General features: G+C 44.3%; 3 protein-coding genes across 6 annotated transcripts; 1 reads left to right on the top strand and 2 right to left on the bottom strand.

Annotated features, from left to right (window-relative positions):
• The first annotated feature begins 1,196 nt into the window (after positions 1–1,196).
• On the top strand, positions 1,197–8,206 carry LOC114797272 (uncharacterized protein KIAA1211-like). Of its 3 annotated transcripts, XM_028992058.1 has the most exons (10): positions 1,197–2,028; positions 3,623–3,667; positions 4,078–4,225; positions 4,445–4,562; positions 4,730–4,864; positions 4,955–5,116; positions 5,222–6,401; positions 6,814–7,346; positions 7,467–7,545; positions 7,718–8,206. In XM_028992058.1, the coding sequence occupies exons 1-10, from the start codon at positions 2,004–2,006 to the stop codon at positions 7,882–7,884; spliced, it is 2,592 nt and encodes an 863-aa protein (XP_028847891.1). In that variant the 5' UTR covers positions 1,197–2,003; the 3' UTR covers positions 7,885–8,206. The 3 variants fall into 3 exon arrangements, with proteins under 3 accessions (XP_028847891.1, XP_028847893.1, XP_028847892.1); XM_028992060.1 differs by lacking the exon at positions 4,730–4,864; XM_028992059.1 differs by lacking the exons at positions 1,197–2,028; positions 3,623–3,667 and adding an exon at positions 3,808–3,875 and having other exon boundaries at positions 4,011–4,225.
• A 36-nt stretch (positions 8,207–8,242) lies between these two features.
• On the bottom strand, positions 8,243–10,919 carry gpr45 (G protein-coupled receptor 45). The gene is made up of 3 exons (XM_028992062.1): positions 10,628–10,919; positions 10,078–10,168; positions 8,243–9,934 (listed from the first exon to the last, which is right to left on the bottom strand). Exon 3 carries the CDS (start codon positions 9,873–9,875, stop codon positions 8,763–8,765), a length of 1,113 nt encoding a protein of 370 aa, XP_028847895.1. The 5' UTR covers positions 9,876–9,934; positions 10,078–10,168; positions 10,628–10,919; the 3' UTR covers positions 8,243–8,762.
• Positions 10,920–17,412: 6,493 nt separating this feature from the next.
• Positions 17,413–20,786, bottom strand: tmem182a (transmembrane protein 182a). 2 transcript variants are annotated; one of them, XM_028991681.1, is made up of 6 exons: positions 20,561–20,786; positions 20,436–20,488; positions 19,047–19,185; positions 18,488–18,586; positions 18,258–18,395; positions 17,413–18,161 (listed from the first exon to the last, which is right to left on the bottom strand). In XM_028991681.1, the coding sequence occupies exons 1-6, from the start codon at positions 20,568–20,570 to the stop codon at positions 17,938–17,940; spliced, it is 663 nt and encodes a 220-aa protein (XP_028847514.1). In that variant the 5' UTR covers positions 20,571–20,786; the 3' UTR covers positions 17,413–17,937. The 2 variants fall into 2 exon arrangements, with proteins under 2 accessions (XP_028847514.1, XP_028847513.1); XM_028991680.1 differs by having other exon boundaries at positions 20,436–20,777.
• Positions 20,787–22,166: the final 1,380 nt, after the last annotated feature.

The following is a 22,166-nucleotide window of genomic DNA, read 5'->3' as shown; positions in this document are numbered from 1 at the left end:
TACTCAACACAACCACACATATACAGTCCCTGACAAAAGTCTTGTCGCTTCCCAACATCTTTGGTAATAATGTTTCAGTGCAAAACGAAACTGTCAAAAAGTATTCTACTATTCAAAGCTTGGTAAAGCCCATTGAGTCTATTTTTGCAAAGACATAAGTGTGTCCTTGTCATATGAGCGTCACCTGTGACTAATAATGGATCAATTAGGTCGCAGGTGTGTTTAAAAAGAACCCCAGAACCCCACTAGACCTTTACATCAACTGCAACTAGACCTCTGCAAACATGCATAAGATTCACCCTGAGACTAAAGAGGCTGAAGACCAGATCCACTGCTGATGTGGCAGACACCTTCAATGTGTCTCAGTGTCAAGTACAGAGGATAAAAAGAAAAGATTTGAAGAGACTGGAGACGTTTTTGACAAGCCCAGGTCAGGCAGACCCTGCAAGACAACTGCTCGAGAGGACCGTTTGTTGGCTCAAAAATCCAAGGCCAGCCCATTTTCCACTGCAGCAGAGCTCCACGAGACCTGGTCACCTGAAGTCCCTGTGTCAACCAGAACAGTTTGTCAGATCTGTCTCCATATGACCTCCATGGTCAAATCAGTGCCCAGAAGCCAGTACTAAACAAATGACAATTGAAAAACCGTGTGGCCTTTGCCAAGGCCCACAGGATGGACGCTGGAAAAGTGGCAGAAGATGGATTTTTCAGATGAATCTTCTGTTGAATTACACCACAGTCAAATATTGCAAGAGACCTACTGGAGCACACATGGATTCGAGATTCACCCAGAAAACAGTGAAGTCTGATGGCGGAAAACTCATGGTCTGGGGTTACATCCAGTATGGGGGTGTGTGAGAGAGCTGCAGGGTGGAAGGCAACATCAATAGTCTGAAATACCAAGAAATCTTAGCTACCTTTTATATTCCCAACCATAATAGAGGCCAAATTCTGCAGCAGTATGGTGCGCCATCACATACTTCCATCTCCACATCAAAGTTCCTCAAGGTGAAGAAGATCAAGATGCTCCAGGATTGACCAGCCCAGTCACCAGACATGAACATCACTGAGCATGTGTGGGGTAGGATGAAAGAGGAAGCATGGAAGATGAAACCAAAGAATATTGATGAACTCTGGGAGGCATGCAAGACTGCTTTCTTTGCTGTTCCTGATGACTTCATCAATAAAATGTATGAATCTTTGCCAAACCGCATGGATGCAGTCCTTCACGCTCATGGAAGTCATTCGTTTCAATGCATTAAACATCATTTAGTAGGTTTTAGCTTTTCATATGAGCTATTTCTAATACCAAATGATTCATTAAATGTCAGGTTAATAGCAGCCGTTTCTACAAAATAGATCAGCGACAAGACTTTTGACAGGGACTGTAGTGTCATTGCTGCTACTTGTCTGCCTGGTTTGTCTAGTTTGCCTCGACCTGCACTGTTTTATGGGTCAGCGCACAATGTCCTTTGTCATGTTTTTGCACATGTCTTTTTGCACACTGTGAATCTCCAAAGCTTTGCAATCTCGTCTCTCTGTGTACTTGAGTAAAGTGACTTTTGACTTTGAATTTATTTCTTGGAAAATGTGGAGGTTTGCATCAGGAAGGGAATCCAGTGTAAAACTTTTGCAGGTCAATCGTGCGAACAACCAGACTGGTTGACCCGCTGTGTGGTGACCCGGGAATAAAAAAAAGGAAGTCCTTCCCAATTGAGAGATCCATCAGCCTCCAGTAGAGTGGGATTAAGCCACCATATAAACACCACCAGCATGCAGGCTCCACGATAAAAAAAAAGGACTTTATTTAACCACCTACCTACCGAGACTGGCTGTGCTGAGGAGAAATCGTGGGCATCCCTTGACTGCGGTACATCTGGGTACGAGACAGAGGGAGGCTGGCTTTTCTAGGTCAGCGGAAACACAAGGGAAAATGGGCTGGACTGTTTTTATCCTTTTCCTGACAGCCAGAAGGAATGGAGCGTTGCAGACGGTGAGAAGGGATGTTGAGCTCGGTCTCTGGATACAGTAAGTAACGGACCTTCCTGACTATGCAGTGTTGTTTCCTTTTTATTCAGGACCATTTTCTTTCCTTATACTGTAAAAGATAAGAGGCAGCAAGCAACTAAGGTCAGATAAAGGATAGAACATGGAAAGAGAATGACCTCTTTATTCATTCATTCTTTCTGGTTTAAAGTGTAAAAACAATTTAATGATATTCCTACAATTGCACTTCAACGTTAAACCAGTGAGTTTTGTGTGCATTAAACTAGTAATGGTGAAAATATCAGCTATATTCATACAAATTGGGTTAAATGAATGACAATCTGTCCCTCTTTCTATCTCTTCCTTCCTTCTTTCCTTTCTCAGCGGTTAAACTTTCGTTTATTAGATTAGATTCTACTTTATTGCCAATACTTACTTTATTTGTGTGATTTGCCACTGAAACGTGGTTAGTATACTACAATTATTAATACAGTACATAAATACATAAAACAGATATAATTCACTAGGGGAAGCGTGACAATAACTGTTAATTGCATACATCCTGTAAGAATGAACTTGTTGAGCACAGTAAAGAAATGAGAGAAATGAAATGATATATAAATGAGTAGTCAGTGCATGAATTCCTCCAAGCCTGGTTTATGATGGCTTTTTTTGGCCTTCTGCTCGTTTCTGTGCTCCAGATCAGTTTAGCCGTTCATAAGGAGCTTAAGCGGCCCGGCTGCGGCGTGCTGGTATAATGTACACCAGAAACCATGGCTTTCCTGGCCTCGCCGTTCGTTTACGCCGTCTCTTGCTTAATTTTTGGTGCAGGTCGTGTGCTAATACGGTGAAAATGACAGATAAAAGAAGGAGAGAGAGAGGGTGTGGGTGAGCGAGGGAGATAGGGAGAAACAGACACCAAAGGGGCAGTATTAAATATGTCTGATTGGTGTTTCACGATTCATTGTGGTTTATTCATATGCGATCACGTTAAAGGTCGTCTGTGTTGCCGTGGGCATTTGAGAGATTTTTTCGCAGTGATTAATCTGTTGTTGTGGGATTATAGGTCTGTGAAATCTTGCAGGGATCTCTCTGCAATGTCATTAAGCGCTCAGATTATCTCCATTTTTCACTTTCAGCATGGCGGTGAACAGAAGGCATTTGATCTGAATTCACTCACATTTTTATTCGGTATTTTTAACACAGAAAATATTTTTTCAGGAACAATTAGCAGGACAAACATGAATGATACAGATGTACAGATGTTCGTTCCTCATTTCCGGCAGATACTGAGCCAAATAAACAGCCTGGACACACCCAGGATCTTCTACAGGTCAGACGATGGACTCTGTACTGGCGTGTGGCGTCCATCTTATCAGAGCTCAGTGGCTGATGAGTAACTGTAGAGCTGTAAAATCGGCCTGTTTTATTCATCTGCTGTTACTGACCAGGAGAAACCCGCGCGTGTTTGTCACTGTCAGCAAGGCTCTATGTCCAGACTGTGTGTGGAAAAGTGGCACGTGCTCACGGTGATGATGGGATAGCGATTATGATAACACGATCTGCTTCCTCGTGCCTTGTGCTCTCCACTGATTGCCGAACCTACATGAGATGTGTGTGCTGTGTTGTGTTTCAGCTGCAATGGAGCGGTGCACAGACGGAAGCGCAGAGGAGCTTGCAGGTCTGAACAGCTTTCTGGCTATTTCATATATTTCAGATATTTAATAAGAGAATCGTTGGTTGTCTTGACACAGTGGGGGGGATTTTATCAGGAAGAAAATGATCAAGTATAACGAGTGGCAAGGGTCACATCTCCAAAACTGCAGAGACCCTGGGTGAAGGAGACTGAAGATTAATACTCTAGAATAGACACTGTAGCTCGTTTGGTTTGAAATGAGTCCACATTAGTTGTACATCTACACACATTACCTGCCGCACAAGATGACTTCACCTATAGAAACATGGGGAAGCACATAACTGCGTATTATTTTTCACAATTAGTTAAAACTGTATTCACTATGATATGAGTAGATGGGTTGAATATTATTTAGTCCTATAGATATTATTTCGTGTGGTGTTCCCAAATCACAGGGACACAGAGGTCCAAACCAATGACAGAAAAGGCCTGTTTGTCTGAGAAGATGAAAAGGAAAGCGCGTGAGGGCAAGAGGAATCTGAGCCAGTCCAACAATGACGTTACACAGGGTGGGACAGAGGAGCTGAGCTCTGAGGACGTTGGGTGAGTATGCTCCCACTGTCCTGATGCTATGAGCAGCTGGGGCTTGGTGGTTTCTGTATACAGTATGTGAGAAGATTTACATAGTAAATGTCCACCTGAGAGTTTAGCTGCATGAGCTCCATTTCAAGTCCAATTTCAAGCCACTTCATATTTTGGAATCTTTATTTGATCATTGTTCTCTCCCTCTTCACGTCTTTCTCACCGCTGCTCCCACGGCAGCATGGGATCTCGTACATTTTCACATGACAGCATCTTCCTTGCGGACCAGGGTGTGTTGTCTCCAGAGCCAGCGCAAGTTTCCCAAGAAAATGTCCACAATGTTGTCAGAGCATTACAGGTACAGTCAAACCAATATGATCAAAACAGGCTTTTACTCTTAAATCACAATATCACCCTTTAAATAAGACTACTATGATATATTTTACTAATGAATCTTTACTTAGATTTGTTATTTGCTGTTTATGAATTGGCTGTTGTTTATGTGTGATGTATGTGATTCAATAGGAGAAATTATTACAGCAAAACTTGAATCTTGGCAAGCCCTCAGCAGCCATCTCCATGAAGCCATCAGGAGACAAGGGTGACAGCTCAGAAGATGGCAGTCTGTCCGAAAGCCTACCTCAGATGGTTTTAGTCGATGTGATTGACTATAGAGCATGTTCAAAAGAGGACTTTATTTTATGTTGTCCTCTCTCAGTAAATCTGACGTTGAAGTCTTCATTTCTGTAGGTATCCAGTCCAACACGTCGCTCTGCACCTGATCACGGGATCGATTTCAGCGTTCCTCCCCTGATTACCCGTTGCCTGGACAATTCTGCTGCTCGCCACCGAATGTCTGTAAAGCCCAGGAACCAGAGGGCCAGTACAAAAGTCAGAAGACTTCCTTCCTCTGTAAGAAAGTTCTCTGTAGACATCGCATTCAAATTATGGATCAGCTGAGTAAAGGCTTCACCTAAACCTTTTCTTGGAAATGATGTGTTTGTCTTATTTTAACAGACTTCCTGTAGACCACGGTCTGAAAGCATGAATAACTTGGAGCGTCCACTCCATGGACAGAAGATCAATGACGAAAACTGTGTGTCCCCCCGCTTGCGGTCCCATTCCATCCAGACCTTACGACCAGGAGGCCATGTTGTTTCCTCTGCATCCCATCTGAGATCTCTGGAAGGACCCAGAGACTCTATGTTGCCTTCTTCTCACCTGGAATCTCACATCATACAAGTCCCTGTTGAATCTCAGACAAACAGCAAAGCAGCGTCCTCTGTTCCCCTTCAGTGCACTGATCTAGATATCAACGCATTCAAAAGTCAAGCAGGAAATCTCTCAGCTAGTCCACGCAAATCTTCTCCTACCCCTCAGATGCCAGTACCTGAGCACCAATGGGTAAAGTCAAGATTTGAGAGTTCTCCAAAGGTTGTTCAGCCATCTGCAAGTGTGAGATCTGTGAGGAAAACCACAGGTTCAAAAGATCAAGAAGGAGGAGGAGGAGGGATGTTGCTGCACAAACACACAATCTTAACAACAATCCCGGGATCTCACACGCAGACAGTAGACAATATCTCCCCAAATCCAGCATTTCAGCATGAAGACCGAATTAGAACCTCAAGTTTCTCCAGTGTGATGGAGGGCACAAGAGGCACGGTCAAACCAGGAGTCCAAAAGAGCGACTTGCAACCTAAAAAATCCAGTCCTGTACCAGAGCAAGATCAACAAGGATTATTCAGACATTTGACTTCACAAATGGGCCAGAAACAGGTGCCAAAGGGTCCACAACAAATGTCAGGGGAGACACAGGAAGACAGTGAGAAGGATGAAGTAGTGAATGAGGACCTGCTAAAGAATGCTAAGGAAAATCAAGCAAAAGAAGAAGAAGCAAAGAATGATTTTGGAATAAAACTGCGATCAACCTCATTGTCTCTGAAATATCGCCAAGACACTGTCCAATCAGAGCAGCTTGTAAAGCAAAGAAGCAAAAACCCAACCCTGGTTCAGGAGGATGGTCCACAGTTGCAGCAAAACTGTCCCTTTGGCCCCATAAGGACTAACAGGATGGACTCTTTACTCAAAAAGCCACTTTCTCAACCTTCTGACTGCCCACTCTCTAGTCCTTGTCAGCAACACATGGTGTCCCGCACCAAGAGTGACACCAGGCAGAAAGTGAGGTGTGGACCGGAAGGTGTGTTTTTTCCCTCATCCATATATTATTCGTATAACATGATCTCATTATCTGCCATTTTATAAAAATGTGCAGGTTTTCATCATTTATTTCAATTTAGTTCATGGATCAGGCAGCTGTTCTGCAGACCTGAGAGGCAATTTTCATAAAACAGACCAATTAAGACCTTGCTTTACTGCATATGCAATTAGAGGACAATGTAACTCTATTATTGCATATTTAAAAGCAGCATATCTTGAACCAGACAGTGTAGATCTACTCTAAATGAAGACTTTAAGGGTGTCAGAATACCCTTCCTCTAAATTTGTCACCTCTCTTTTTGGCTTCTCTCATTCTTCTCATGCTTATCACACTCATCTAATGCGACACAAAGAGCAATTCTCATTAAATTCATATCTAATATCACCTACAGGTAAACATCCACCCTCAGAGGGTCGTTTGGCTGAAAATCCACACACACCTTCCACAGAGGAGACATCTGTAGGGGTTAAGGAGGTGCCTACTGCTCTCCCAGCAGTGAAGGAGTCCCAGACTGCAGCCCCAGAAGTTTCATGGATGAGTATGGCCAGGGAGAAGACAAGAAGCCTCCAACAACTCTTTACGAGCCGACTGCCAGAATTCACTATGACGCCTGCCCCAAAAAGCAGAGATCATCTGTCAACCTCAACTCCACCACCACCCCCAGACTCCATTCCAAAGCCAGCATGTCATGCTGGCAGTACAAGGAGCCCTCGATTCACATCTACTGCTGAGCAACCCCAACCCGGGCCTGTACTAACACCAACATCAGCACTGCAGACCAGCGCATCGCCCCACCTGCCTTCTTCACCTCCACCCATCAGAGTAAAGGCTATGAACCAAACCAGTCCACAGTCCACAGAAATGGCTGCAGAAGTCAAGGTGCTTCCGACAGCTCTGGAGAAATGCACTGCTCCAGGTACCAAGGTAACATAGCTTCCTATCAGGTATATCAGGTACCTTGCTGTGCTGCATAAATGTCCTAATTCAGTATATAATAAAGTAGATAGATAAGTAGACGACATCTGTATGGTGTTCTCGTTGCAGACTGAGTTGCCAAAAACCTCAAGAGAAATTCATCATAAAGAGTCCAAAATGGATGTAAGAACGGGCCCAGCAGTTTCAGGTGTGTATGCACGAAGAACCTGGTCTTCTCATCATAAAAAATGAATAATAAAATACAGCTATGCACTGACCATCACCAATCTCAATCTTTATATACACTCAACATCACACCAGGGCTTCTGAAGCATTATAATGGTCATCAGATGGTGATAGTCCTTTCTTCACCCTCTTAGCTTCAATGGCAACTCCTATGTGGCGCATCAGCATGGAGGACAGGCTGCAGAAGAAGCCACTGCCATCCTCCCCACCTCAGCTGCCCGTCTCCGATGCTGGCCAGCCTTCATGGATGGAGCTGGCAAAGAGGAAGTCTTTAGCATGGAGTGACAAGACCATGGATTAAGTGCTCCAGATCTTTTATTTCTAAGGAAATGCATTGATTCATTGGGATTAAGGCCACAGTTTGCCGAACAATTGCGAAACTTTGGAGAAGGAAAGCAGTTCATGTACTAGAACAGTGAAACAGGGTTGATTTTACAGACACCTCAGTTCCTCCATGTGTTAGAACAGATCTGCTAACCTGTAGTTTTAATCTCCAGAGCTTCTGCATTTGAGCATTCAGGACCAACATTTGTCTACAGCTGATTTGATTTATACAAAGCTAGTAAATAGTACATGTATCAAGCAGTATTACTCAAAATGTAATAAAAACATTTCTGAATAGACTTGAAAAGATATTTATTCAAATATATATATGTGTGTGTGTGTGTCTATTCCAGAATGTTCTATCAAAAAGCCAGACCACTTTAGTGTCTCAGTTTACTCTTCTCCTTCCTGAACAGAAGCGCACTAATGGAACTAAAATTTGGTACGAATCTAGACATCATGCAGAAGATGGATTTTAATAGCAGACTGTGACATGGAGGAACAACAGACCAGACAGGAGCTTCCTGGTCTATGGCGCCACCTTCTGGGCCGTTTTACCATGCGAGCTCTGCATGAATGAAAATGTTTCATTTAAAAAAAAACGGTCAAATTCTTCATTCACACACAATTGAATATTCTGGTTTTGTATCTGATTTAATGTTTTTTCTGTTACTCACACGGCCATTCATTTTCTTTTTATAATTCATGTAAGAAAATCTATGTCCATTTACAGACGATACAAAATATGACCAGTTACTTTTATTACGTTCATTCAAAAATCCTGCATGCAATGATCAGCATAATCAAGACAGAAAGATCGAGAGTAATCGAACTTGAACCATCATGGTGTGGCCCTCAGACCACCGACTGGCTCTCGCTGCTGCAGATGTAGATGTTGGTGGGGCGGATCCGGCGGTGGCTGCGAGCGCCCAGCTTGGGGCAGAGCTGGCACGTCTTGGGCAGGAACTCCAGACAAGCCTCCCTGAACTTCCGGATCCTCCAGCAGTAGATGACGGGGTTGAAGACGGCCTTGAGGTAGCTGAGCCACAGCGCCCCCACGCTGGTGGGGTAGAAGGCGGAGCTCCGGTAGAAGCGGCGGCTGAAGACCGCCAGCAGACTCACCACGGTGTGGGGGAGCCAGCAGACGGAGAAGCCGATGAAGAGTATGAGGATGGTGGTGAAGGCCCGCGTTTTGAAGCTCATGTCCACGCTGAGCGGCTGTGGCCGCTGCAGGCCCGTCAGGCCCAGCTTGCGGGCGTGGCCGCTGGTGTGGTTGTGGATGCGGGTGGTGTTGTGGCGCACCGTGTTGAGGATGCAGAGGTAGGAGTAGAGCATCACGCCGAACGGCACGAAGAACACGGTCACCGCCAGCAGGACGGTGTAGCCCCGGTCCGCCAGGGACTCGCTGTAGCCCAGAATGCACTGTGGCACCCGGCCATCGGCCTGCCCCGCCCTCCAACCCACCACAGACGGCGCGGAGATGCAGAGGGACAGTCCCCATGAGATGCAGATGAGGACTTTGGCACGATGGGGGGTGAGCTTGTCCTGGCGCTGCACGATGATGAGGAAGCGGTCCACGCTGATGATGAGGAGGATAGACACGCCCTCGAGTACGAAGAGCCAGTACAGCATGACGGATGCCCGGCAGAAGCCGCCGCTGAAGTGCCAGCCGGTGGTTGCCACGGTGACGGCAGTGAAGGGCATGCAGAGCAGGGAGAGCATGATGTCGGAGAAGGCCAGCGTGGCCAGGAGCAGGTTGATGGCCGAACGCATGGCGGGCTTCTGGTAGACGATCAGGCAGACGATGGCGTTCCCCAAGAAACCCACCATGATCATAAAGATCATGATAGTGGCCAGAGCCACTCTGAGACTGACGGGCATGAGACTGGAATCGTCCCCAGGCGTCTTCATCTCCTCCGATTCCAGCACGGTGCAGCTCTCCAGCGAGCTGCCATTGCAGAAGGCCATGACCACCGCTGCTGAGGTCAATCAGTCCATCTTGTCCCTGCTGCTAAGTCCCAGCTGACCTGAGGAATGAAGGGGGATTTTAAACATCCCAATTCTACAACACTGAGCTGTCCGGGGGGGACAGAGGACGATTAGAACCAAAAGCAGTTCCACGATTCCACCTCACACTGGAAAGAAGGTACTTCAAAGGATGCTTACTCACAGGATACTGCAGTTGCCATGGCTGCAAGCGGCTGTGTGGCTCCACTGTGAGGTCAGCCTCTCCGGTTCAAAACTCCACCATGTTGCTGGTCCTGATCAACCGAGAACCATTACAGATATCATATCATTATGGCCACAGGAGCAATAAAGCTGTGAAGGTCAGCAAGATAACCTCACATGGCTTCCACATCTGACCAGTCATGAAGCTGGAATATGGATTTTTCTTAGAATTGAATGAATTAAATTAGACATAGAGAGTAAATATTAAAACAGTAATCTACTGGCAGTGTATATGGGCCCAGAAGGTTCTTTACGAAACCAGGAAAGGTTCCGATCTCGCGTCATATAACGTCCATCATCCAGAAACATGATGAGCAGAAAACGTGCGGCGAGCACATTGTCTGTGATAAAAAATGCTAATAAAACCGGACCAGTGGCAGCTCGTGGTCCCATTCCCGCATCGGTCTCCCCGTGGACATCGCCGCGGGGACACGGTCCGGTCCAGTTACGCGGCGCAGCATAAAACGGCGATCGAGGGGAATGAAACGTACCTTCGACGGTCCCTGTGTCCCCGTCCCCCTGTCCCCAGCACACGCAGTGCCGAGGACCGAGCTCTTCAGACTGACTCCAGCTAGAGACGAGGAGGGATGTGGGGTGTCCCTCCTGCTGATAAATTCAGGTTTTATTACAGCTGGAAACGAAGTGACACACACACACACACACACACACACACACAGATTTATCTCAGGCACTCATGTGGCTGTTGACATCTCCTCGTCTCCTTTTTTTTGGTTTGCTTGAGAAGTATCTCATTAAATGGAAGTTCTGGGGTGTCCTCCATGCCTTCAGATCTGGTCGGTTATGTAAATGTGTGTAAATGTCTGTTTTTCCTCGGATTACATTTATTATAATTCATTTCAGTGTGATGATGTAACCAAAATGCTCTATTATTGTGCTAATAATTGTCTCTGTATTTTTATTTAAAAGAACACCATTTGAACCAACGTGGAGGTGTCAGGAACACTTCCCCCCCTGCCCTGCAGGGGGCAGCACCACGCCGCTGGTGCTTCCTCAGAATCAAATTCTTTCATCAGGAGGGGGTGGCGTACTCACAGTGCTGGGGAGTAACGGAATACATGTACCGGTGTTACGTATTTAGAATACAAAATATGAGTAAATGTATTTCATTACAGTTGCCGTTTAAATGAGTGATAATCAGAATACAGTTATAAGTTATCTTGGTCACATCATGCAATCACATGGCTTCTCTTATCACTCCTACGCTGATGACACCCAGCTCTATTTGTCTTTCCCACCAGAAGATGGCACTATTGTGACAAAAAGCTTGGCCAGACATATCGGCATGGATGTCTGAGCCACACCTTCAACTCAACCTATCCAAAACCGAGATTCTGATCCTTCCAGGACCGGAGTAACCCCTATTGTGACAGGGGAGATTGATACTTATTAAGTTGAACCGGGCACTTGGACATACACTTGCACACACACACACACACACACACACACACACACACACACACACACACACACGTGTACAGCATGACTGCATACAGTACAGTAAATGCTTGAAAGCAATTAAAGTGAGTGAAGAATTGCCAAGAGGCCCATGGGGACTCTGAACGAGCTGCAGAGATCTGTCCATAGGACAACTATTAGTCGTGCACTGCACAAAGTTGGCCTTTATGGAAGAGTGGCAAGTAGAAAGCCAGAAGAAGTCCCGTTTGCAGTTACTGTATTTGGATCACTTTAAACTTTAATAAACACATATCACCTAATGCTTATTATTATTTTTTGAACGTCTGCTCATAAATGATTTTCATCTGCCAGGCATTAATTGTGCGTGTGTTCTATTTTATTGACAGGGTGGTTGTAGCCTAGTGGGTAAGAAGACCCAGGTTCAAATCCCACTTACTACCATCGTGTCCCTGAGCAAGACAATTAACCCTAAGTTCCAGGGGAGGACTGTCCCTGCAACAACTGAATGCAAGTCGCTCTGGATAAGGACGTCTGGTAAATGCTCTAAATGTAAATGGTATTGATACGTTACATATTTCAGCCGCAGTTATTTTACTTGAACCTTTCTGTTGATTGGAGAATCTCTTGATGTTGCATGTCCTTGTAATAAATACTAAAGATTAATTTCAAGACTAACTATTTACTCATTTTGGTTTCATTTTATGATATTTTATCATGGAGGGGGAAGGAAGTCGATGAATCACAATTCAAAAAATGGTCATTTCTATTTGAGGAAATAAATCGAATGAATAAATTAGTTATTTCAGCCTTATAGAACCTGAACTGAAGTGACGGTCCAGGTAGGTCTCCAGGTCTCCATGGTAACCAAACTGACGCCATGATGCGTCCCCACTTTCTCCCTCCAATAAATGAAAATGTGTACAGTTCTACCCAATAAAGGGGTGTAACAGCCACTTTCCAACAAACAAAGACACAAAACCAAGTAAAAAATGAGAATGAATACAGGACTGAACTCAGTGAATGTATGTTTTGTGCTAATTAATCTGTGTATTAATGAACAAATTATAAAATAATTGCTACAATTGCTTTTTTGAGGTTATTTCAGGAACAAATGAAGAAAGCCAGATGAATAAAAGGAACAAGCAAATATGCAAACCTTAGTAATTCATTTTCTTACTCATCTGTAGTGCAGGTACCTGCTGCTGGTTTGCATGTCAAAATGATACATTTTAAAGTTATTTACAATAAAATATTCTTACCTTTTTTTTTTAGCATAAATTGGCTTCTTATTTCAAAAAATTTCAAAAAAGCAAAAAAACTAAGCTGTGATAATTCACCATGTTGACCGTGTATTAAAAACTGATCATATTTATTAGAAAGAAAGTGAAAGTGAAGTGATTGTCACATGTGATACACAGCAGCACAGCACACAGTGCACACAGTGAAATTTGTCCTCTGCATTTAACCCATCACCCTGACTGAGCAGTGGGCAGCCATGACAGGCGCCCGGGGAGCAGTGTGTGGGGACGGTGCTTTGCTCAGTGGCCCCTTGGCAGATCGGGATTCGAACCAGCAACCTTCTGATTAGGGGGCCGCTTCCTTAACCACTAGGCCCCCACTGCCCCTCCTGAGACTGGCTCCGGAGAAGGCTACCATCTTGTCAGTAGAACAAGAAGGTCACTCAGTGTGTGCAGGAAGAGAACCTGGAGAGCCACTTTCTCCTGCGTCCCAAGCCCTCGGCGCAGGAGATCTCCAGTCTGGTGGACAGCCTGCGGCAGGAGAAGGTGGTGGTCCGGGTCTGGTTCTGCAACCGGGGGCAGAAGGCAGCCCTTTTATTCCAGCAGTGCGGACCAACCCACAGCCTTCATCACCATCATCATCATAGTCGTCGAGCCGATCATACTGTGATGGGTTTCCTTTCACCACATTTCTCAGTGGAGCGCGAGGGCATTTTTTTAGGACAGAAAGGAAATCTTCTACCTAAAATGTATATGAGGAACATTTTAACATGGACAAAACACTTACCTCAAAGATCTTCTCCTCCACCCGTCCTGCCCGTCTAACCTCAAAGATCTCCTCCTCCACCCGTCCTGCCCGTCTAATCCCAAAGATCTCCTCCTCCACCCGTCCTGCCCGTCTAATCCCAAAGATCTTCTCCTCCACCCGTCCTGCCCATCTAACCTCAAAGATCTCCTCCTTCACCCGTCCTGCCCGTCTAGCCTCAAAGATCTTCTCCTCCACCCGTCCTGCCCATTTAACCTCAAAGATCTTCTCCTCCACCCGTCCTGCCCATTTAACCTCAAAGATCTTCTCCTTAACCTGTCCTGCCCATCTAACCTCAAAGATCTCCTCCTTCACCCGTCCTGCCCGTCTAGCCTCAAAGATCTTCTCCTCCACCCGTCCTGCCCATTTAACCTCAAAGATCTTCTCCTCCACCCGTCCTGCCCATTTAACCTCAAAGATCTTCTCCTCCACCCGTCCTGCCCATTTAACCTCAAAGATCTTCTCCTTTACCCGTCCTGCCCGTCTTACCTCAAAGATCTTCTCCTCCACCCGTCCTGCCCGTCTTACCTCAAAGATCTTCTCCTCCACCCGTCCTGCCTGTCTTACCTCAAAGATCTTCTCCTTTACCCGTCCTGCCCGTCTAACCCCAAAGATCTTCTCCTCCACCCGTCCTGCCCGTCTTACCTCAAAGATCTTCTCCTCCACCCGTCCTGCCCGTCTTACCTCAAAGATCTTCTCCTCCACCCGTCCTGCCTGTCTTACCTCAAAGATCTTCTCCTTTACCCGTCCTGCCCGTCTAACCCCAAAGATCTTCTCCTCCACCCGTCCTGCCCGTCTTACCTCAAAGATCTTCTCCTCCACCCGTCCTGCCCGTCTTACCTCAAAGATCTTCTCCTTTACCCTTCCTGCCTGTCTAACCCCAAAGATCTTCTCCTCCACCCGTCCTGCCCGTCTTACCTCAAAGATCTTCTCCTTTACCCGTCCTGCCTGTCTAACCCCAAAGATCGTCTCCTCCACCCGTCCTGCCCGTCTTACCTCAAAGATCTTCTCTTTTACCCGTCCTGCCTGTCTAACCCCAAAGATCTTCTCCTCCACCCGTCCTGCCCGTCTTACCTCAAAGATCTTCTCCTTTACCCGTCCTGCCTGTCTAACCCCAAAGATCTTCTCCTCCACCCGTCCTGCCCGTCTTACCTCAAAGATCTTCTCCTTTACCCGTCCTGCCTGTCTAACCCCAAAGATCGTCTCCTCCACCCGTCCTGCCCGTCTTACCTCAATGTTCATACAAACAATGAATAAGATGATTTCTTTCAGAAATTAGAAAAATTGGTAAGAATCCCAAACAGAGGTTGTTTTTTTCCTTTTAAAAAGATTGTTTGGTGAAATAGTTTTTTATTCTGATCACTTGCTGTGTTCCTTAAGAAATAAAACAATTAATTATTCAATTTAAATAAAAAAAAAAGACAAAATATGTGTAACAAGACTTCAGCAGAGACAACTTTTCTAAAAGTAGATAATAGGATAGAATAGCCGTGTGTGTGTGTGTGTGTGTGTGTGTGGCATTACATCCTCAGCAGCCATGTCTCTCTGTGTGTCTATTGGACTGAGGAAATGAGAAGGGAAACATGTACAGAGCAGCACATGCCTCCTACCTTGATTAGTGATCTTACCCACTTGTCCAGCACAGAGCAGGACAAGTGGGATTTGAACCTGGGTCTTCTTGTTGAGAGGCGAGTGTGTTACCCACCAGGCTAATACCGCCCTGGTCCAAAACCTGTCAACACGGCCAACCAGATCACCCCTGCAAACTTATGCTAGTATTCATACATGAGATATAAATCAGTAAGACATTCTCCACCACAAATCCTACTCTACCCTCTGAAGACTCTAAATTTGCTCTAAATCAGTTTTCTAAACTCACATAACATTAAATCATTCAGATCACATCAACAAGCAATCCAAGCAACTGTCCACTAGATTCAATCCCTTCATCCCATCCAATGCTCCAAACCATCTCCCCTGACCTCATCCCTATCATTTCTTATATCATATCTTATATCTTATACCATTTACCATCTGCCTTTAAAACAGCCAGGGTTCTTCCAATCCTAAAGAAACCCACTGCTGATCCTACATACATCAACTACAGACCAGTTTCCCTCCTCTCATTTCTTTCTAAAATCCTTGAGCGCTGTGTCTACATTCAGGTATCACTTCATCTGTTACAAAACAACCTCCTGGATCCTAACCAGTCTGGCTTCAGAACAGCTCATTCTACAGAATTCTACTGGCTGTTACCAAGCTACATGTGGCCAGATTGGCAAAACTGTCATCGGTTCTTATTCTCCTTGACCTCTCTACAGTATTTGACACAGTTAACCAGAGGCTTGGAATTCAGGGCTCAGCATGGCAGTGGTTTGCTTCCTACCTTGATGAGCGATCTTAAAAAGTGACTTGGAAAGGATCCACCTCTGTCTCACATAGACTCTCCACTGGTTTCCCTCAAGGCTCAGTGCTAGGTCCTCTCCCTTTCTCCCTCTACATGAGATCACTTGGTGAGGTCTACCTCTATGACCTCTACAACTACTACAAAATGCAGCAGCACGACTGATCTTCAACCTTCCCAAATTCTCCCACACCGCCCCTCTGCTACGTTCCCTCCACTGGCTCCCAGTAGCTGCACGCATCAGGTTCAAAATACTGATGCTGGCCTACAAAGCCAAACATGGAGTAGCACCATCCTACCTCACAGCCCTTATTACACCTCACACTGCACCTGGTATACTCCGAGCCTCCAGTACTGCTCGCCTGGTCCCTCCATCTCTGAAGGTAAAAGGAAGACGCTCATCTAGACTCTTCTCCGTCTTGGCCCCTCGGTGGTGGAATGAACTTCCCCTCGAGGTCAGAACAGCTCAGTCACTGAGCACCTTCACACGGCAGCTCAAGACTTTCCTCTTTAAAGAATATTTAGATGAACTTGTAACCTTCTTCTTGTCTGATTTCTGTATAGAAACTAGAACAGAGTGAATAAAAAGATTGTATTCATAGTTGGGGTCCTAAAGAACCAGAACTGGTCACTTCATTGATGGAAATATGGAAGCACGTTGTAAGTCGCTCTGATTAAGGGTTCATTCTGCAACTCATTCTGCCCAGTTTTACTGTGCCATGGTGACTGTGGACAAGGCAGCAACATTACCCAGTGCTACAGACTGTCTCTCACCACCCCTCACATGCCCTGTTCTCCCTCTTACCGTCTGGCAGATGTTCTGCAGCATCAGAACTGATCGTCTACTCATAAAAAGTAGTAAATCCATAAAAACCTGAACCCCCTTACTTTTAAATTACACTGCTTGTCAGATGTTTGAATTGCATCTGAATAATAACTCTTCTGCCAGTCCTGATTTAGTCCCGGGGATGAAATCAGGCCAAATCATTTATTTCATTATTATTTTGGGGCTGGACCATTTGAAGGTTATTGTTTTAATGAATCAATTCAGTTATGCAGTTTTAGTAAACCTTGCCATATATTATATATATTTATTCATTTTTCAGTGTGTAGGGACGGATCTTGGTGCATCGGGATTCGAACCGGCAACCTGCTGATACAGGACTGCTTCCTTAACCGCTCGGCGACCACTGCCCCCTTTCAGTCTAATAATAGAAGACTAATAATAACTAAAATGACTGCTTGATGCAAAGACTACACTAAACCAATGCATTGCTACAAGTCACATATTTCACAGATAATAATACACCCGAACCTGTGAACTTTAATTCAAATCCTATAGCAATTCTATAGTGTATTTATTCTTTTCAAAGGACCAGAAAAAACATGATATTGTTCCATAAAAATATTTATTTACAGACAACATTCCTCTTGATTTACATGATAAAAACACAGATAACATTTTGGATTACTATGTATATTCTTATATATTTATACACACATTTAAAGAGTGCACAGCAGCATTTATCTGCACATATGCAAACAGTAGTTATTTCTGTTCAAAAGTATTTAAGAAATAGCATTTATATTTACATCTAATGTGCTATTAATCAGTTAAGCATTCTAATGCTTTTAAGCATTTAAGCCGTTCTTTGCTTAATTACAGCCACAGTTGTCCAAGGAAAAGCAGTTATTTTAGAGGGTACAGGACTACATATCATACACAATCTGCTGTATTAATCTCAGCTAACCCGCATACAATTTCTATAAATGCAGCAGTTATCAGGCTATTACAGTCATCACCAATAAGGTTGTCAACAATAAACGTAGTGGCATCATATACTATCCAATAAGTGGAGCAACCCAGTTCTGATAAGCATTCAGTTCATCACCTCTTCTCCTTATCTAAAGGCTGGCTTACTTGCTGTGCATCTGCAAAGAGCGACCAATCAAAAGAAAGAGCAGGCCAGCCAGCAGACAGAAGAAAACCCCCACAGGGGCAAGCATGAAAGATATGCCATACATAATGTTCACCTGGAACTTCTCACATTTGCCCTGATGGTGCTGCTCATACTGTGGAATCATATGCAAAGCCTCATTCCAGATGACAGACATCACGGTGGCAGCCAGGACAAACAGCACTGAGGACAGGGAAAAAGAGACAGGTTTTGAAAGAGTACAATTTGAGAATAATAATAATTAATGTTATAATAAATTCACTATACATTATCACTTACCTGATATCAGGTAAAGTCCTCCACCAGCCTTATAGAGGCAGTGGCTTGCAAATGGAGCGGCACAGATGATAATAAACCCACCCAACACAACAGCAGCTACACCAACCAGTAGGAAAATACTCCAGAAGCCCCTGTAAACTACACCACAAAGTGTCCGTGATCAACTTGGTTTGCATTCTTGTCACATATTGAGAGAGAATTTAACACTAATAAGAAGAAAACCCCCTTACTGATGGCAGAGTCATAGATGGTAGTGTTGTGGGATTCTACAGACACTGGGAATGGGAACAGGAAGGCAGGTTTGCATTCTTTAATTTCCTGTTGATTGGCTGAGGATAAATGAAAAAAATACTCAGCATTTACAAACTTTCTGTAAATTCCCACATGGTAAGTTCATGAAATCGCAAGTCTGATTGAATCCGTTGGTCATAAGTCAGCCTTGGTCATATTATGTTGTGGGAAATTGAAAAACCCCACATGGTGTCAGCAAGTGACCAGTCAGGGAAATCAAACTCACAAGACCTCAATCACCATGCCGATGTGGAGCCACAGCCACAACAAATGAGAAATGTCCATAATCTTTATAAAGAAAAAAGGACACAAACGCATGACTAACAAAGTAGGGGATTTACTGAACTCAAAATACTAATACAGGGGACGGTGAACGCAGAGACAGCGATGTGTTAAACACATTACTAGACACATTTATACTGATGATGAGGCTCGGGCCGGAACATGGCATTTTTCAACAAATATTGATCAATTATAAAGATTATAAAGATTACTCACTGAACCAGAATTTCAGCAGATTGTCTCCTGGGGACGATTCAAGTCTCCCTTTAAAAGAACATAGCCAGAAGAATCCCTCATGGTAGAATTTGTCAGGGTAGAATTTGTCCAGGTCTTGGTTTACCGCAACATCACCAGGCTGCAGGAGTGAGGAAACAGACATGAGAAATTAATAGAAAGTTAGTTAAGGAATCTTGTCCACTGCACGCCAAAGTCATTGAGAAGAGCAAAAATGCAATAAAAAATACACTGTGCTGCATCATTCTGTTCTGTGTTGCCAGTTGCTAAACAAAATCTGACAAAAGTGCAACTGCAGATACAAATAAATGTTGAGATGTTGCACAAGGTCACAGATCAAAATGGAATATCTTTTCTAGTAAGGCAGTGTGTGTAGATCTTTTACAATCTCAGATATACGTGTTATCTTCAGACTAGTAGATAGCAGGTCCATCCATGCCTTTACGACTTTATCTTTTACAATCATCTGACATCTGGCATTTAGGCCACTGTCGCCTGCATTGGCGTGATGGTCATGGTCCAAATGTTCCTATGACAGCAGTTCTGCCAATATAGTAGCAGTAGCAGAATTTAGCACATAACAAAAGAAGCACAGGTCACATGACGCACCCCAACACTTCCGGTTATTTCAACATTTTACCCTTCACCCTCTTTCTTCACTTTCAGTATATCTGTTTATCTGACACATGGTCTATTAATAGCTCATATTCAGATATCTATATATCCATGTCCATGCAGAGTGTTGGCCACGTCTATTAAATTACAGCTACCCCAATATTAGATATAGGTTTACATACAACTTGTACATACCATAAATCAACTCTTTATAAAGAGTATGGTATTTTTACAGTAAGTCTATCTGGCAGTTAATCTAAAGTATTATTCATTGATAGATTTTCTCATGTTTGCATAATATCTGTAAAGAGTTATAAATGTTATATTCACTTACACACAAATGTTCTTTATACATTGTTTATGCATTGGACTATCATATTTGTACATTAAAATAAAAAAAACTCAAATCTAAACAGTTATGTATCTCACTTCACTATGAACCACAATTATTACCACCAAGGGATGTATAGCTGTATGCAAACTATTGCATTCATTTGGATTAAAAAGGCAGACATGAGTGCAACATTCTTGCTTCCTTATTTGTCATGTTTACTCTAAAACATAAATTGACTAAACCAAATCAGGTCAAATCTGATTTCAGAGACATAAAAATCACACGATCTAACAGATATCTCATAAATGTACACTTACAATAAGGCTGAGTTGTAGGTTCCTGTATAAAATTAGTACTTACACATGTGCTCCTCAACTGCTACTCAATATCGAAAAAAATATTTCTAACCTCAACCCACTGACCTCCACATCAAGTGCTGTTTTATGACAGGTCTCATAGGCCACAAGCCAGTAGTCTGTCCCAAAAGAGAGCAGAATAAACAGGGTGGCCAGTGCCCCAAAGAGTCCAGCAAAGAACAGAGCCACACTCAGTTTCATGTCTGAAGCCTCCTCAGTCAGCCTGGATGTGTCCCCTGCTCCACTCGTCTACTCTGGCGCCTTCTGTATCTTTATCCTTGAGAATTCTCCACAATTTTCAATGTCTACGTGCGGGGTACCCAGGTTCTGTCCTTGTACTGCTTTCAGGATGAGGGTGTCCTGGGAGAGTCCTGCCCCACTCCAGATATTTTTAGGCGCCTGACTGAAGTCAACAGCTGGCCCTCTGTTATCCATGAAAAGTGGCATCTGTGGAAGGCAGGGAAGGGGAAACATAGAACAAGCCAAATATCCAAAATATCTCCTGACAGCTGAACCCCTCATCCACCTCCTCTCCTCATGCCCCTGCCAGCACCCCGCCCTTAAAGAGGGCAGCGTAGAGAAATTCCTGAACTCTTTAGCGCTCCACTGAAACCTGTGGGGAACTGACTTGGTCCTTCATTCCCACTCGTAGCAGATAATTATATTCTACGAGGCTCCTGTGGTGGTACAACACACTCGCCTATGAACCAGAAGATCCAGGTTCAAACCCCACTTACTACCATCGTGTCCCTGAGCAAGACACTTAACCCTGAGTGTCTCCAGGGGGACTGTCCCTGTAAGTCACTCTGGATAAGGGCGTCTGGTAAATGCTGTAAATGTAAATGGCTCCTGTCCTGAAAAAGCTACGATACATAACATGGCGCCTGAGTGTGTGCGGCTTGCCACCTGTCTCTCCGTCCCCTGACAGTGTTCATGCTAAATACCAACTCTCTGGTGGTTTATAATCAGCAGACACTCCTGGACCTCCAACCTTCTTTTGACAATCTGGTCCAGTTTGGACAGGATGGACAGAAAAAGCGCAGAGGCGGGACATCGTGCAAACGTGATTTATTAAATAATACAAGAAAAATGACACGAGGGCCGAAAACATCAACTAACCCGCAGGCGTGTGCCGATTGGCAGAACTGAAAACAACCACAAACAGGAGTCGTACGGTCCGCTCAACATGGCCTTATTACCGCTCTCCAGACTGGTCCCCCAGTCCTGACAGCGTCCTATTCCAGCTCTGAGCTGAGCTCTGCTCTGCCCGTGTTCAGACCTCCCAAGTACAATAAGGACTTTATTGGTGACTTTGCAGATTTCCTGGCAGGAATATGATCGAGTGATTTTAATATGCACGTCTTCTGTCCTGAGAAACCTGTCCTAAAGGCACCGTGCATGAACGCGGGTACACTCTGGGTCTGAACTAAAGGTTTCACAGTTTGTAACCTTGATGTTTGTAATGCTGTGTTCTCAGATCATATGTCTGTTGTATTTGACTTGTCCCTGCCTTGTCATACAGATAAACTTCCTGCTCCTATACGTCGCAGGCGTATTATTAATTCTTCCACTGCTGCTCAGTTCTTTAACTTTTATTACGTTATTACCAACTATACAACAGTCCTGAGACTGGGCCCGAGCTCTCAAAAAAAGATATAGAATTACAATAAAAATGAATAAATAGACAAACTTCAAGCAAAAATATAAACTTAAAAGAGACATAAGTAACCAACAAGGCTTTGAACTGGTCCCCATCTTCTTTCAAAGATGAGAGTCTTCAACTGTAGTTGTGCTGTC

The sequence above is a fragment of the Denticeps clupeoides genome, chromosome 9 (genome assembly GCF_900700375.1).
Source record: "Denticeps clupeoides chromosome 9, fDenClu1.1, whole genome shotgun sequence".
NCBI classification, from domain to species: Eukaryota; Metazoa; Chordata; class Actinopteri; order Clupeiformes; family Denticipitidae; genus Denticeps; species Denticeps clupeoides.
The sequence above is the reverse complement of the archived record's forward strand: the minus strand, read 5'-3'. Positions and strand labels throughout refer to the sequence as shown.

Bases quoted from the DNA above. Each gene is read 5' to 3' on its own strand.
- LOC114797272 (XM_028992058.1), top strand. From the start codon at position 2,004: ATGTTGAGCTCGGTCTCTGGATACA. The intron at 4,865-4,954 runs GTGATTGACTAT...TCATTTCTGTAG, and splicing joins CTCAGATGGTTTTAGTCGAT to GTATCCAGTCCAACACGTCG. The intron at 6,402-6,813 runs GTGTGTTTTTTC...TATCACCTACAG, and splicing joins AGTGAGGTGTGGACCGGAAG to GTAAACATCCACCCTCAGAG.
- tmem182a (XM_028991680.1), bottom strand. From the start codon at position 20,570: ATGAAACTGAGTGTGGCTCTGTTCTTTGCTGGACTCTTTGGGGCACTG. The intron at 18,396-18,487 runs GTAAGGGGGTTT...TTTGTGGTGTAG, and splicing joins CATCTATGACTCTGCCATCA to TTTACAGGGGCTTCTGGAGT. The intron at 18,162-18,257 runs GTAAGTGATAAT...CCCTGTCCTCAG, and splicing joins AGGACTTTACCTGATATCAG to TGCTGTTTGTCCTGGCTGCC.
- gpr45 (XM_028992062.1), bottom strand. From the start codon at position 9,875: ATGGCCTTCTGCAATGGCAGCTCGCTGGAGAGCTGCACCGTGCTGGAA.